The sequence below is a fragment of the Odontesthes bonariensis genome, chromosome 8 (assembly GCF_027942865.1).
Source record: "Odontesthes bonariensis isolate fOdoBon6 chromosome 8, fOdoBon6.hap1, whole genome shotgun sequence".
NCBI classification, from domain to species: Eukaryota; Metazoa; Chordata; class Actinopteri; order Atheriniformes; family Atherinopsidae; genus Odontesthes; species Odontesthes bonariensis.
The window spans coordinates 13,511,474-13,528,808 of NC_134513.1; the positions used below are offsets into that span (position 1 = coordinate 13,511,474).

The window sequence follows — 17,335 nt, forward strand, 5'->3', positions numbered from 1 at the left end:
ATGAATTTGAGAGGATAGAAATAAATGGAATGTGAGAGGAAGAGGTGAAAATGATTATACAAATAAACCACTGGATGTAATCCACAGTAATCTTTGAATATGTGGCTCACGGTTTGAACCATGCAGACTCACTTTAACTAAAGGTTGTGAAAATTGTCAGAACCACTGGCAGGGTGTTCTGAGGAGTCGTCCTCAAATGGACAGCAGATAAAAGTTGTTACAGATGTAGCTCATTGAATAATGCCAAATGATTCCTTTTCCTCCAATTCTTTTGCTGTTGATTGTTTTTTTTTTTTTTTTTTCAGTTCAGTGCAAAGTTGTGGCTATCTAGACCATAATTTGTAAGAATTACAATTCGAGCCTGAAAGGTGTATCAACTGGGTCTCTATTATCAGTTAAACTGCACATACAGCATTATAAATTGCCTGAAAAGTCTGTCAAAAACACGATACAGAATGTGTGTGTTTAGAGTCCAGATCACACTCTACAAAATGAATGCTTGGTTTAGTTCAGTGAATGTTTCTAACCATAGTTTCTTTACTTATTTCAGCTCCAGTTTTTTTTAGAAACAGCAGGTTTTGTGAGAGTTCTTGAAGTTTTTAGGTGGAAGTAAAACCTGTTTCATTTCCAGCCACTTGTTAAAAATGTCCTCTCGTGTTTGCCTTTCATCTGCAAGCCTCGGTATGTTGTCGCTGTTACTTAGCAGCACCTGCTCCTGAGCTTTATTTTGGCTGACTCTGAGAGCTTGTGGACCGGCCAACAAAATATCATTCATTGCTCAACAGGTGAATCACATATCAAAAACAACCCAGTTGATGAGTATTTCTCTCCCCAGATTGAGAATCTACAGGATCAGCTGAGGGATAAAGAGAAACAGCTGAGCGGCCTGAAAGACAGAGTCAAGTCTTTGCAGACAGACACCTCAAACACAGACACTGCACTGGGAACACTGGAGGAGGCACTGGCTGAGAAGGTAGACACACACACACACACACACACACACGCACTGCTGGCCAACCTCAGGTCAGCACTCGAGCAAGGTTACATTAATAAAAGCTCAATGAGCCAAACCTCCGACCACCCACAAGTTGACCTAATGACTCTGGAAAAATGGAAATGTTCCAATGATCACACTGACTATTTCATCATTAAATTATTCACTGCCCGTGTTTATGAAACAAGAGGAGCCGACCGACATGCAACCACATGACTCAGACTAACTCATCGATTACTCTCAAGGTCTGAGTTTTCAGGTTGGATACCCGTGAACCGGCCAGATCGCCTGTTTTTATGACACTCCAGGCTGCTTATGAGGGGACTTGACCCTGATTCTGGGAAACTAACCAGTGACATATCAGCCTATATTTTTGTACTGTTTCAGATGATTATGTTACAAACTCAATCTCCTCTGGACTTACACATGCACAGGAAACAGGGCTATTAATTGTCCAGTGACTAATATGCAGGGTGTCGTTGAAATGTGAGTGTTGGCAGGAAGATGCAGTGGACGAGTCCGCTTTATGAGCTGTTTTCCATTCATTTTCATTCTTTTGGTCCATTCTCTCATCTTCTGTTTTTAGCTCTTTTTTTTCTTTTCAGCTTCCTCCTCTTTCTCCTGTTTTCTTTTTCTTCTTTTACATCTTTTCTTCTTTGCCTGAACCACATAACCATGCCATGTGGTGTTAACCCTTGTCTTTTACTTCATCATAATTCAGTCTTATACACGTCTTGTTTGTGGATAATGTATTGTGTTAGGCTTTATTCTCTGTGTAATTTCATTCGACGCTTCGCAAGAACGTTTGGAAGTGTGTTCAGGTTTTTTTTTGGAATATGACTAAGATCCAACTTTAATTATAACCGTAATATGTTAAAAATGGTCCTTACCAGGTCTTAAATCAGGTAAATACAATCTCAGATGAACAATATCACATCACACATTACATTGTGTCTTCATTTATGAAATAAAAACTTTAAGTTTTATCAAAGTTGCTTTGAGAACCACTTTTTTGCAACAATAACTTTAAGCATTTGAGAGAGGGACATTATCAGTCTGACAGAATTTTGGCTCGTTTTTCTTTAGTCTGATTTAGATTTGCTGCTGTGTTTGGAGTCATTGTCCTGTTTCATGACCCATTTCAGCCACATTTTAAATGTCAGACGGATGGCCTCACATTAGACTCTAGAATACTTTGGTACAAAGTGGAGTTCATGGTCAACTGAATGGTCGTAAGGTGTCCAGGTCCTGTGGCTGCAAAACGAGCCCAAATCATCAGCCCTCCACCACCGTGCTTGACGGTTGGTATGAGGTGTTTGTGCTGTGTTTGGTTTTTACCAAACATGGTGCTGTGCATTATTACCAAATATCTCCACTTTGGTCTTGTCTGTCCAAAGGACATTGTTCCTGAAGTTTGGCATTTTGTTCAGATGCAAGTTTACAAACCCAAGCTGTGCTGCCTTGTTCTTTGTAGAGAGAAGAGGCTTTTTCCTGGCAACCCCTCTGAAAGAGCCACACTTTTCAGAACTTTCCTAATAGTACTGTCATTAACTTTGACATGTAACATGCTAACTGAGGCCTTTAAAGTCTGAGATGTTTCTCTGTGCATTGCTCCATCTGACCTGGGGGGGAACTTGTTGGACTTTCCACTTCTGGCAAGATTGAAAACTGCCCTGAACGTTTTCCACTTGTGAATGATCTTTCTCACTGTAGAGTGGTTGGAAATAGCCATGTAACCCTTTCCAGATTGATGGACAGCAACATTTGATCCTCTGAGGTCATCGCTGATGTCTGTCTTCCATAGCATTGTGTTTACACACATCTGAATGCTGCAGATCAGCAAACTGCCAACACCTCTGCCTCTTAACCTCTTCATTTAAATAGATAACGACTCAGTGTAATATGTAATGCACTGTTTATCTGTTCATTCAGAATCATTTTTACATGTCAGACCCCAAATTGTTTCAAAGGGTTCATTTGTTCAGACTTTTCTGTAATCCAATCTTTAACTCTACCTCTGAAACTGAACCCCGCCTGTGTCATCGCTCTTGAAGTGGGAACTCGAGTCAGATTTCACAAAAATAGGATTTCAAGTACACATTCAGCTCCAGCAGTTTACACTCTCTGGGCTTGTGCACTTCTTATGCTTGTGTGAACTTTTGTACTTTAACTGGCTGCTGTTTTGTTCTGTAGCGTTAGAGATCGGCTGTAGTGTTTTAGTGGTTGTGAATTTTACATCTCGAGCCAAAATGCACTTTGTGTGTAAAATCACTTTTGGCTGTTAGATCCTGTCAAAGCTGCCATGTACATAAAATTTAATGCGACGGTTATTAGTACAGAAACTTGATATTGAGTGACTGTGAATGGCTGTTGGAGAGTATGAGGTGTTTTGATTGTCTGTTTCTCTTTTTCCGTGACGCCCTCCGCTCTATCTCCCCTCTTTTGAATCCGTCCCTTTCTGTCCTTTTGTAACTTGTGTCTCTCTGTACCCTCTCTCCCTCCGACTCCATGTCCAGGAGCGAATCATCGAGCGGTTGAAGGAGCACCGGGAGAAGGAGGAGAGAGAAAAGGGGGATGAGATGGAATCCAGCAAGAAGGAGCTGAAAGAGTTGAAGGAGAAAGTCTCCCATCTGCAGGCTGATCTGGCTGACCGCGAGGTAGAGGACACAAAATCCACAAAACTTCCAAAATATGTGATCGATCCTTCCTCTGAAGGACGACTATGACTAAACAATCATGTTTCCGACAACAAAATCCAAGGCCCGCAAACAACAAAAGCTGTGATCAGAGGGAACGTATCCTTGTTGTGACACCGCAGCAGAGACAGACATAGAGGAACAGAGAGTGACCAAGCATTTTCCGGCACCATCTTCTCTCTGTTTGCCCTGCAGCTGTTGGCCAGCAGAAGAGAAAAGCAATAACTGCTCATTACAGGAAAGCAGAAATGAAGAAAAACAATCATAAAACAGTATTCCTCAGGAAGCATCATCGACTCTTGTAATCGCAGCATTCACTTCAGTGTAGTATTCTTCTCAAAATTCTCTACAACAAAAAGACTTGGCAAAGTGGAACTATTCATTTGAATGAGCAATGATTCAGTAACGGTAGTTAAAAGCCCTTTGCACCTCTCTGATTTCAGCTCTATAGCTAATTTTTGAGATATCATAAAAGCTGTAAAGGTTCCATGATATAATTTGAGAAATACATGGGAAAATTCTTTGAGAAAACACAACATTCCTCTCTTCACAGCCAGACACAGATGTGGGGTTTGTCTGACTACGGCAAAATATATGTGAACCTAAATATATTCAGAGAAAGCAGCAAGGTTTCTCTGACCATAGCCCAGTCAAACATGATGATCTGTTGCCTGAAGTTGGTATGGTCAGTCAAGGGTAAAATTACACGTCTGAGCGTCTCTCCTTCTGGTCCTGTTGGTTTCTGTTTCACTGCCTTTACCAAAAGAGGAAAAAAAAACAGAAAAGAGAGGGGGGAGAGACTTCACGGATGGAGGGATAGAGCCTGAAAGTGAGAAAAAAAAAGACAGGTTGTGGGAAATATTATGAGCAAAAAGGGACGTATTTAGTCATCTAACTGAGGAAGGAGAACATGAAGGATAATTCCTCGTTACCCCGATCTGATATTATGTTTGTAGTGTTATCTCTGTTTTTGTGTTAGCTCCATTTGTAATAGTGAATAGATTGTACTCGGCAAATTAAAGATGTGCTAAGACTGTATTATATGTATCCCGAACTCACTAAGAAAGATGAGATGAGATTTTTCTTTAGCTTCAATTCATGGTGTAACGAATATGGTAAATTAAATGCTTTCATAATCATGAAAGAATTGTTCAAAATGAAAAGATCAAAAGTTATGGAGAAACAAATTTACTTGGTGGATGGAATTAACTTTTAATAGGCGTAAGTGATTAGATGGTTTCCAAAGACAGGCCCCAGTAGAGGTTCAAACCAGAAGCTCTCTTGTTGTGAGATGGTGGTTCTGGTCACTGAACCACCGTGCTGCCTCATTCAGCTCTTCATATGGCAAGCAAATAGCATGTAGCTCATCATCTTATTCTTACAAGCTGGTAATGGCACTCATTTTTATGTGGTGTGCTACTACCTTACAAGTACAAATGCATGCCAAACAGAAAGAGACTGACGCGCATGGAGGAAGATGCCTGGGAAATGAGCCTGTATGGTAGAGCAAAATAGGTCAAAGGTTGTTGAATGATGCATTTTTGCTCAATTTTTGAACAATTCCAAAGATTTCTGTTGATTTGATTTTATGATTTAGGCCCAAAAAGATAGAAAAGTGGAGCCCAGATCTAAATTACTACCCAGGTTTTTGTCTAAGTGCTGATGAATTTTGTTATCTTGCCTTGTCTCAGTGACACTGTTTTTTTGTTTTTTTATCCCAATCTAGACGTCGGTGTTGGATCTGAAAGAGAAGGCTTCTTCTCTGGCCTCCTCGACTCTGAAGAAGGACAACAGGCTGAAGAGTCTGGAAATCCACCTGGAGCAGAAGCGAGAGGAGTGCATCAAACTGGAGAACCAACTCAAGAAGGTTAGCTGAACAGACGAGGAATTCGAGTGAGGAATTATTCATGGGATTGTGAAAGCTTACACATTTAAAGCCTTCGCTGAGAAAGCGTGATAGAACATTTTGGCATTTGCCTTAAGGGACTGTGGACCATATCAGGTGGACTTATTTTGTTTTGTTGGCGCGCGTGATAGACTAAGAAGATTCACTTGAATAATATTATCTATTCTATGAAACTTATTAGTGAGGAAAACACTTTAGCAATCAATTTAGGCAACGCGTCTCTTTCTCCTCTAACTTGTTATTTTCCCTTAATTATTTTCTAAGCGATGGGGAGAGAGAGAGAGAAAGATGCTTATTTCTGTGTGTGTCTGTGTGTGCTTGCATATCACATATTCTCTCCCACACAGCAGCCAATAAAATGGTGCGTGTGTGACAGCCTGCTGACAGCCTTACAGTCATTTTCACAGACTCGAGAAGACAGCAGCAACACAATGTCAGTGTGTGTGTGTGTGTGTGTGAGACAGAGAAGGGGAATATGTATGAAGGTGTCGATGCATCTGTGGAGCTTCTCTCATGAGACTTAATCTTTTAGTCTCTTCCTGTTACCCCACTATGGATGGAAAAGGGTGCGTGACATTTCATGTAATGTTTCCTTCTTAGTTTTTTCTATTTATCTTTCTCTCTGTCCCCCGCCCTGGTCTCTGGTCTTCTTATATATCGTCAGATACCCAAACATTTCCTCTCCACATAGAGCCCCGAAAAAAACCAAAAAAAAATGACGGACACCTTCCAAAACTAATAAGGTTTATGTATTGTGGCACCAAGGCATGCACGCACACACATACAGAGTCAGTCTGTCCCAAGAGCAACATTTGCTTCTGGGAAAGACACACAGCTGTTCTAACCTCCGAGCTGGTTATAACCTGTTTTATTTTTCTTTGTTTTATTCCATTCCTTTCTTTTTCTCATTTTCTCTTGGTGTGGCCGAGCAGGAAGGAGATGAAAACCTCTTCAGCTTAGTTTAATTTGCCTTTGAATTTGCAAAAAAATTATCAGATTCATAGCAATTTTACACGCACGCAAAATTAAAAATTATGCAGGTTTGTGTTCTTTCGATGCGTGTGTGAGTGTGTGGGAAATGCTTATTCTTCAATTTATTAATAACCTAATTTCAGAAAGCATAATGCAGCACATTTCTACAGAGGTACCACGGACAAAAGGCCTTTTAACATAACACATTGTCTAAGATCAGATTTGACTGGTGATTCTGCAGGTGCACTGTTTATGTCTCGGTTCTTCCTTTGTTTATTTTCTGGGGGAACTGGGTTGATCTCGGATGCCATACTAACATGCTGTTTATTGATAAAGAAATGCACGATTTTAAAGCAAGTTAGAAACATTAGTTTGAGTCTGCAGTATTGAGAGTGCATGCTCATTTCAGGGTAATTAACAGTGTGCAAGCAAAAGGGGTGGGGCGAGAAATAAACAACTTTATTGACTAAATGAAAAACACTCCTGAGATATGTTGTCCAGAAACAGGTTCAGTGTGGCAGACCTTGAACTGAACTTGGCGTGGAGAACTGATTAGCACACAGTGACAAAACAGCAAGGACGATCCGGCAAAGAATCAAGTAAAACTGGTAGTTTGAACACTGAAAGAGGTTGTTAACAGAATTTGGATGTGATTTTATCACATGGTTTATGATAAACCATCTTATACCTGCTCTCTTAAAGACTATAAATACTCCATATTATCGGTAACTATCATTTTTATCAACCAGAGAGTACTTATAGGCCCATAATACTATTAGAAACCTCCAAGCATGGGTCAGTTTCAGTTGCATCCAATCCTTTCTCAGCGCACATGTTGTTACTGGCACATCCTTTCTAGCCTGAACTTATCGTTTTGATCAGATGGTGGTCACCTCATTTTGAAAGCTAACGCTTGGTTTATTTTTAATAATTAATTTCTGTTCCAGGCTCAGAGTGCAGGAGCAGAGTCCCGGGCCAGCACTGAACTCTCCCAAAGCATCTCCTGCCTGGAGCAGGAAGTGACCCGGTACAAAGAGGATGCTGGGAAGGCCCAATCAGAGGTGGAACGACTTCTGGAGATCCTTAGGGAGATGGAGAATGAAAAGAATGATAAGGAGAAAAAGATCCATGAGTTGGAGAGGTAAGACAGGAGGAGGATGAGATTAGCTAGAAAAATAAAACAAGCTGTTTTTATTCAATAATCCTGCACCTCCTTCCTTCCTATATTAACATAAAACTGAAAAAAAAAACTGTCTTCACTTTTTGAAGAGCAGACTTCTCTTTCCATTCCTTGGTTGTCTGCTCAGTTTCAGACAACATACTTTCCCAACGTGTGGTAATTTTCCAGGTAACATTAACTCATTGTTGTCACTCACATCTTCCTTTCTCTTCTTTCTCCCCCTTTTTCTCCAACCATTTTCTGCTTCACTCATCTCCGCTTTTGTGTTGTGGAACTTTATTCTCATGTGCGCTCACACTAATATGTCACAATCGTGTGGCTCCGAATTTGTGTGAGTGCATTCATGTTTGATTTTTGTTGCAAATGCGCTCATCACATCTTAGAAATCCCTCTACCCCTCACCTGTGGCATTCTCAGCAGTCGCGAAAACAGGCCCCTCCCCCTGCTGCCTCTCAGCAGCCAATGGGGGGAATGGTGTGGGACTATCTGGGCACGTGAGTGGCTGGTGGCTCCTGTTAGTCAGTTGGCTAGCACACTACTGCACGACAAAACTCACTTTGCTTGTCGGAGGACGGGAAATGAGAGCGCTATTATAGCAATCCCCATGTGGAAAAGTGTATGGACGTAAACCGTTACTGTATTGTAGGTGGATTTGACTGAGAATTTTATACTCTTCGAACGTTTTTGGCCACATGACCTCAAGTTTTGATCCATCCTGGATGGAATACGTGTGTGGTCATTGTGCGGTGACACTGGTTAGACTGCCAGTTATTTGTCCAGGGTAGGCATATGATACAAAAGGACAAAATAAATGCAACTTGGCATGCTTTTGTCTTGCCTTTTCCACATGGGACAGAGCTCATTATGCTCACTAACAATCACCATCAAAGAGTTGCAGCATTGGCTTGCTATCCACCGAGCTTCTCTGTTATGGCATATTTGGGCAGTTTTGTCTCCCTCAAGTCCAGAAATCGAATTGATTGCTTGCAAACACTAAGCATGAGCAGAAGTTTTTGTCGTCTTTTACTACAGCCAAACGGCTCCCAAAAGTTTGTAAAATATGGTGCAGTTTGGCACCGCTGTCGCTGAACAGCCTGGATGTCTTTGAGCCTCTGTTCCTGTCAATGATGCAACTCTTTCATTTCGTGGCTCAGTTTTCACTTTTGCTTTACTTCCAGCCGAGGATGCTTGACTTGCAGAGTTTAACACACTCTTGTTCTGACATTAGGAATCAGGATAGCTCACTAATTGTGTTTCTTTTGTAGTAACAGGTTGCTGTTTCTAACAACCTTTCTAATCTTGTCTGTGTAATTTTGGATCAGTCTGTTTCTCACTCTTTATGTCTTCCTGTATGCACTACATCTACCTCAATATCTAGTTGTAATCTGTCCTTTCCTTCTCTCTGTTTCTTATTATCTGCTTGTAGCCTTTATCTGCCTGCATGTCTCCCTAACTCTGTGTTTACCTGTCTTCCTGATGATCTGTTTCATGCCTCTGTGCCTGTTAAAGTGTCTGTCTTTAGAGAAGAAAAGCCATAGGAGATAACGTCACTTCGTGTGTCACGGGCCTTTATCTTAGGTTGTGTTGTTTGCTTTTTTAGCTGGTTTTACTGAATTATCGAAGAAGCGCTCAGATAGAGAAGTTTTTCTTAAAGTGGGTGAGATTCTGTTTGTGGTCATGAAATTCGGTCTTTCTGTTTGTCTGCCTGCATGCTTCTTTATGGCTTTGATCTGTAAAATTTCATATGCTGCCCTGATTGTGCTTTTTCTGTTTTTGTCTCTTGAGACTTTTTTCTCAAGTTTCTTCTTTGGACACAGTCTCCATCTTTTCCCTCCCTAAACTCTTCTTTTTTTCTGTATTTAGCAGTTTAACTGTAATACTTATGGTTGTTACTCATTTTAGGGAGATTGAGTATTTCCCAACCATGTCTCCGTCTGGTCAGTAGAAATACTAGACTGTTAATTAATAGTTCAGCACCGGACGACTTAAAAGTGGTATTTAGTGCGCCAGCAGCCACAGACGCTGATTTACAGCAACGCTAAGTTGTGGATTACACTGTAATGCAACATGATTGGCATTTACAATGGCAGATTGGTAATCATGTGGTGTACTTTCATCGAATGCATTGTTGAAAGATATTTAATTGCCTCAGTGGAGTACAATAAAATAAAAGCAAAAGATATTCAATATCTGAACTTTGCCAGCTGCTACTATGAAACTGGAAAATTCAAAGATCATTATCTTTCAGTATAATTAAGTAGATTTATAAGAGGAAGTTCAACTTTCTTGTAAAAGAAGGAATCTTTGGAGATCCTTCAGCGAAACACAGCTGAGCCAGGTGTCTCTCAGTTCAAGGACAGCAAACTGCCAGAGAATATAAGAGGGCCGGAGCACACTGACTTAATTCCTTTAATTGTCCAAACACTGGTTCGTCTTCATCAGAGACAGATCAGGACTCTGATGAAGACGCAGAGGTCTTGAAACGTTTGTCTGTTTGCCCAATTAAAAGTTGTGAATTAAACCGGTGAGCTCCAGCCCTCTTTTATCCTCTGGAAATACAACGTTCCTTTGACAGTCATTACTGGGAAGTTAAAGGTTTGGAGAGGCCATACAGAATTAGAGAGCACAAGAACATGTGGCCGTTTTAACATCTTTACGTAACGGTTTCATTTTGCTGTTGGACGTACGATGAGGGAAACTCTCCCCATCCACAGTCTCTCCTTAGTTTCTGCTGCTTACACCTGTTCTCACCTTCTGTTCTCATATCAAATAGGATTAGAGACACTTTAAAGGATGTGCTGCGCTCGAAATATGTACTCAGTTTAGCCTAAGTCGACACTTTTGATTCACCGCTCGAAACTCACTACAGCAGGAGTGTTTTAACATGCAGTGCTAACCATTTTTTAATTTTTTATAATACCAGGTATTGCAGCTAAATTAGTAGTTGAACATCTGAACTGTTTTTGCCACTCATCACTCCACTCCTAACACTTGAGCAGTTGCTGGCACAGTCACAAATCTGTAAATTAAGATGGATACATTGGCCTCTTGTGATTGGTCAGGGAAAAATTGAGCAACCTCCTCTCATGAAAATTGTCTTAATGGGAACAAATGTGGAGTGAATTTATATTTCTGTGTGATATCAGGCAACTCTTTTGGGATTTCGATAGGATGCCGATTGTAAAATAAACAGTGTAAAACTGCCAGTAAACTTCATGTTTGGGTTGGAAAGCAGTTTCCCATTTCTGGCTGAGGAGTGTTGATTTTTGCCAACTGTTTCCTGTAGATATTCTCTGCGGTGACTGATATTAGTTACACATGTTGAGACTTTAGGTAAATGCTTTTCATGAGCTCCAAATATAAATTTGGGTAAATTGACTTAATGTCCCAAAATTCAAGAGCAGGGCAGAATAGTTCATGTTAGCCTAAATCCTGATGCAATCCAGGGAATAAGAGAAAACTTTTGTGTAAATGCTACATTATTTGTTGTAAAATGTGAGGAATGCAAAGTTGTGCGTGACTGGAAAACTATGAAGGGTTTCCACAGGTATGAAGACACTCTGGCTATCAGATAAACAGGAAGTGGGCTTTCTTTTGTGCTGATGAGTGATTGGCTGATTGGACACAGGTGGGATGGCTAACTGGTTTGAACCTGGACAAAAAAAAAAAAATAGGGCCGGGCGAGTTGACTCGTTATTATCGCGTTAACTCGCTAATTATTTAACGTCGATGAATATTTTATCGCGTATTAGCGCATGTTTTATTATTTTTTTATTTTTGTAAAAATCTGTTGCTCACAGGCTTTTATTTTGTAAAAGTCTGTTGCTTTTCTGCTGCGGAACCGGAAAAGAAAGTAATTGGCGGATCCACCAAACATGGAGAAGGGTACGGAACTTTTACTCGGCCATTTTCATTTTAAAGTTCTTCCAGACGGCGGAATCGACAGAACCAAAGTCATCTGTAAACACAGCCAAGTTGAATTTGTCTTCTCACCGTAGTAGTTCCAGTCTAAAATATCACTTAAAGGCAAAACACACAATTGATAGCAGCAAGTCATTCAAGGAAACAGACAGTGGAGCGAGGCTTCTACATAAAAACTACAGAAAGATGCTGATGTTAAAAGTGTGTTTGCACAACAAATGTTATGGCCCTTTCATTCATATGGCAGTACATTTAAAATAAAACTAAATGCTAAAAGCTATACACTACTTTTGAATTAATTTTTGGATTTTGCGTACAAATGCGATTAATCGTGATTAATCAGGGAAATCATGTGATTAATTAGATTAAACATTTTAACCGTTGCCCAGCCCTAAAAAAAAATTATGTGAAAATAGCGTTAATAGGGGAGTGATATCAAAATGAAACAGAGAGTGAGTAAACAGACCCTCAGTATCAAAGCGAGGTATTTTAACCCTGCTGCTCATCTACAAAGAATTTGTAACAGAGGAGCTAATTGGCACGGTGAGTAGAATAGCTCTTACATATACATGCAGACATAGAACTGATGTTACACTACACGTAGAAATACAGACTCCATCCCAGGGTTACCCAAGCTTCCTTTTGATTTATGAGACCTAGCCTGAAGCTAACAGGTACGTCAGAGAATATAATGCCTGTGGTCAAATCTTTGCTTGGCACCGGGACACCCTGGCCAACAAGTGAGCAGTGGGAACATTACTAATGAAAAAATCAGATTTGGGTTAAACAAGGGGTAAAAATCAAGCCGCTCTCTTTCCCCTCTAGTGTAAATCCAGCTGTAATGGTACCAGGTTATTTATTTCAGTAACGGGGATTGTAATTGGAGCAGACTAAGTGACTTCACACTGAGGGGAAATGGAGCTGAAAATCTGTCCTGATGGCCAAAATAAAGGCTTTGGATGGCGGAGTGGAAAACAGTGAGAGGGAGAGCTGGAGAGACAGAGAAAGGAAGGTGGCGAGGAAGAAAAGAAAAGCAGCGAGAAAATCATTAAACAACAGGTGGAAATTCATTGAGAGAATGGTGAGAAGAGGGAAAGAGAAAACGACTAATAGGAAGGGTAGTAAATGGAAAAACTAGATGAATGTGAGACAACAGGAGAGGGTTTGGTGAGATGTAGACCATAAACCTGAGCAATTAGAAATTAGAATTGTTTTTTGTTGCTTTGTTCTGTGACGGTCCATTTTTTCTCTGGCACTCTGTCATCCGAATGAGAGTTCAAGCATGAGCTTCAAGCTGGAATTTGGGCTTTGCCAGTTGAAACGCATAAGAAATTGTGTGGGAAAGTTTCAGAATTTAGTAAATGATTTTCCCTCAAATTTTATATAATAATTGTTGCATGCGAGATGCCATTTTATAGACTTCAAATCCACAGGCAGCGCGCTGTTGCGGTGCAAAGCTAAGAATTCACGTCCAAAATCCAAACCGTTGAAGAAATAAACTTGCACTCGTACTTGGTTGACTCATGATTACCGTTTAATTTGAGTGTGTGTGTCCCTAAGTGTTTATAGGGGGATTTTAGGTGAGAAGGCCTTATTGCCTCCGTAGTTTACTGAAAACATGAAATGCCTGCCTTAAACCTGTCTGTGTGACTCTCTGCCTGCTTGTCTATCTGTTTGCCTGTTTCCCTGTTTAAATGTCTGCCTGCTGTCTCTCAATGGTTAATTATGTTTCTCTGTCAATTCTTCTGTCTCTCATATCTCTCCTGTTCTTTGAAGATTGATCAAGCTGGCTAACCTAGCACTCTCCTCCTCTTTCCCCTCTCACCTTTCCCTCCCTTTCCCCCTGTCTTTCTTTTATCTTTACGATGCAACGTTGTCTGCTGCTCCGCTCAGTTTTGCCTCAAGGTTAGTACTGCATGCCTATTTTTCTTCCAACGCTGTTTTCTTCCCGTTCCTCATCTCTCTCCTTCATTGTCGTACCGCGTGTCCTTGCATCGAGATGCTCTCTCATCTCCTTCACTCTGTCATAAACTCTGCTTCTAATAATTCTCATCATGTCTGTCTGTCTTTGAAGGAGACACCTTGACTTTTACTTCACTCTCTGTGTCACATCGCTCCCTCTTTGAAGAGGAAACATTATTGTTTTTTTTTCCATTATATAACCCCCTGCTTTTCTCTTCACCATACTAGCAATTGACCTTTGATACCAGCATTTGGTTTAATAACTTCAAGTTCAAGGCTGCCACAGAAAACAAGTCAAAATGTCAAAGTAGATTACGCCATTATTAATTTGGACAGCTGCAAACTTTTGCACTTTTGAGGCCTTTTTACATCTGTTGCGGCGTCTTTGGCCCTTTGAGAGAAATCATCACCCTCCTCCATTTTCAACCTCGTTAACAAACGCACAGTTTTTTTTTTATTATGATGAATTGATTTAAGCAGTCACGATTGTGTGTGAACATTTCCACCTTCGAACAGCAGCATAGCAATCGCATTCTCAAAAACACAGACTCAACAACCAGTGAACCAATACCATCAGCCTTTTTGTAGCTCAGGTTAGGTTTAGTCAACAATAACAGCTAACAACAGCAATTATTGGCGGTTTGGTAATGGTGTAAAGCCAAAGAGTCAAGAGTAAGCACGCTTGCATCGCACTAATTTGATTTATCCCTTCATGTATATGCTCAGCTAGACTCAAAGTTCTCTGGATTTTCTCCAAAGTTCCACCTTTTTGCATCTTGTATATTATTTCAGTCAAATTCCCAATAAAGCTGCTGTCATTCGTATATTTTTCTTTCTTCGGTCAGATGGCTAATGGCGTCTGAAATTTTTGACAGACTACATGTCAACTCTCGGCCGCTTAAAGCATTTCCAGACTGTCACTCTGCTCTCATAAAATCTTGATTTTTATAAACACAACATCATCAGATAAACCACCACTCAAGTAATTTCAAGGTGTCTGCAGTGAATTTGGCTACATGGTGGCGAGATGGTGTCATACAGAGAAGGTTGACCACATTTTAGCCACTGATTTGTGTTCTAGGACACAACTTTCTCTTTTTCTCTTTTGCTTTTTAATATGCATGTGCGCATGACCACGGTCACATAAAGTAGCACAGTCTGAAAGAATGGTACATATATATATATATATATATATATATATCTGTGACAGAGGGAGTCGTTAAGCTTCTTTGAGATGAAACATGGAATATTTGGAGGCTGGTGGATGTGGGTTAGAGCTGCACACATGCAGCTTTAACCCTATATGCTTAGGGTGAGGAAAACATCATGGCTTATGTTGAAATAGAGCTCATACAGTGTCTACCACATGTTGTAAGAAACTCCTTTTTCTGGTTTATGGAGTGACAAGTTTAACCCACCTTAAAATTTAAAAATTAGGTGTTGTTGTTAAACAAAAGATATCTACTATTGAAATACTGCGGTGTCAATGGATAAATGCACAATTTGTGTCTACATGAAGAAATATTGTGCCTCTTTCACTATTTTCCATCTGAAAGGGCTGATATTATCTGTTCTGACCTGTGAACTCATTTTTAGCTCTAAAAGTAGCATAAATTAATTACTCAGACCATCAACTTGTTGTGTAAGGTTTTAAAAGGGTTAAGCGTTATTAAAGAAGTACTTTTTTGGTTGAAAGTTACGAGAGAAGATTAACGGAAACATTAATCACCCTCAGTTTAGGACATTTGATGTTGAAACTAGATGACAGTTGTCTTAGCTCAGAATTAGAAAGAGCCGCTGCACCGTGGTTATGTAGATAAGAAAACAAGAATGCAATCATGTGTGCTGTGAAACTACGAGCAATTATCTCATACTGCTAAAATAGAAATGTCCTTTTAGAATTCTTTCTTTGACTTTTAAATGCTCCTATTTTACAGTCAGAAGGTCACGATGTCATGAGATGCAAAATCCGGCGTCTGAATTTGCTGTTTTCTAACAGACACGTCAAACTCATATTGGGATTTCTCTGACCGACACATTGTGATCGACCACATAATGACCACCTCTTCCTTCTGTTTCTTGCATAAATCTGGTGGTCTGAGTGTTTCATGCACTCTGCTCGGCCGTTAAATCTCCGCAGTGCCAGCTCCTCCTTTGCTCCTTTTTTCTCCTTGAACTTGTAGAGCCACTGCTCCCTTTGCTGCCTCTTCTGCACTTCGTTGCTGTTGTTCTGGTGACGGGTTCTTTTTTGTCTTCTGTCTGTCCTTTTTGGGGTTGTTTTGATCTTGTACTAAGAAGCTCCTCATCCACTGCAAAATGGCAGACATCAAGGTTTCTGGAGCTTAAAAAGGAATTTGTGTTGTTTCTTTTTGTGTGTGTGTGTGTCAGTTAGTGTGTACATTGTGTTTGATCTGGTTGAGGTCCTGAGCATTGAGGTGGTGCAGGAATATGTCAGCTAATGGGTGACAACGAGCAGACTAAGCATATTGTATCATTTTTTTCATTGTTTTGGTTTTGTCTTGCGCACACACGTGCAGGAAGAAAGTTGCTCGCTAATAGATGACAACGCCGCACAGGGGATAACTGCTGAGATTTAGCTCATTAAAAAGGCTCCCGCACAAACCCAAGCACAGTCTGTAAGACGACACGAAAAGCTTCGTCTGGCTTAAGATGTCAGAAACAAAATGCACAGGCCCTCAGAATCGGATCCTCACTCTGTTGTTCTATAAGAGGACTCCACTGGGTTTCCCTGCATGCATTCATTTCATGCACACAGTTAAAAGCAGAAAACTGTCTGATCGTCTAAAGATAAATATGAGGCTCAGAAACAAGAGTGTCATCATTTGATTAAAAAACTGCACTGCTTTTCTTTTTCTTCTTTTATATTCAACAACTACGATGCCAACATTAACTTGTGTTACATCTTTAAACTACTAAAACTACTTAACACTTAGTTCTAATGATATGCTATGATTTCATTTATCTTCCTACATATAGATGGAATTGAAAAGGCGTTTCACTTTGTTTATATCACTGTATTTTCACAGCTAGTTTCCAGTAACCGACTCAGAGGAATGCCATATTTGACTCCCTGATTTATTTACTGAGGGATTTTCTACGCTCATTCGTCACATGCTGAAATAAGCATTTTAATCTTCATTTCTTAAAAACATCCTCCTCGTGCTGCACGGTTTTCTTCCACGCCGACATCGAGCTAGACCTGTCTATTATGTTTTGGATTATTACTGAAAAAAAAATTGGTGTTTTATAGTTATTATGGGCACAGCAAACCAAACCGATGTTTCCTGTATTTTTAAAGGAAATACTGTATTCCTCATGGTTTAAAGGAAATCCTTGATGTTAATGTTGGGCGAACTCGGAGCAGTAAACATCCAGCGGCCCACAAGCATTTCTGATCAAATATTTATACAGTACTCCGAATGTAATATTAATATTACCTTAATGTGGGTCCCTGAATATCTGCAGCATGCTAATGAGGGAGGGTAAAAAGTTTGTCCTTTTTTTTAAGTCAACTATATGAGATGATGTGTGTGTGTGTGTTTTTTTTTTTGTGTTTTTTTTTACTGCTAATTACAAGGAAAAAGTAATTTTCATCATTTTAATGAAGCGCATTTCCTGTTTGTTGGTGTATATGATCAAGTTATCATAAAGTATGTCTTTGCATGGTCAGTGCGAGAAGTTTA

General features: G+C 40.1%; 1 protein-coding gene across 4 annotated transcripts in view; it reads left to right on the forward strand.

The window, feature by feature from the left end:
• LOC142385348 (ELKS/Rab6-interacting/CAST family member 1-like) overlaps positions 1-17,335 on the forward strand; it is a 134,087-nt gene that overhangs the window by 39,942 nt on the left and 76,810 nt on the right. For all 4 annotated transcript variants that reach the window (XR_012770166.1, XR_012770167.1, XM_075471811.1 and 1 more), the window contains 4 exons: positions 836-973; positions 3,511-3,651; positions 5,417-5,557; positions 7,516-7,709. Coding sequence is in view for 2 of the 4 variants with exons in the window: in XM_075471811.1 (XP_075327926.1) it covers positions 836-973; positions 3,511-3,651; positions 5,417-5,557; positions 7,516-7,709 (614 nt within the window). In the remaining 2 variants the exon portion in view is untranslated. The remainder of the gene's footprint in view (positions 1-835; positions 974-3,510; positions 3,652-5,416; positions 5,558-7,515; positions 7,710-17,335) is intronic.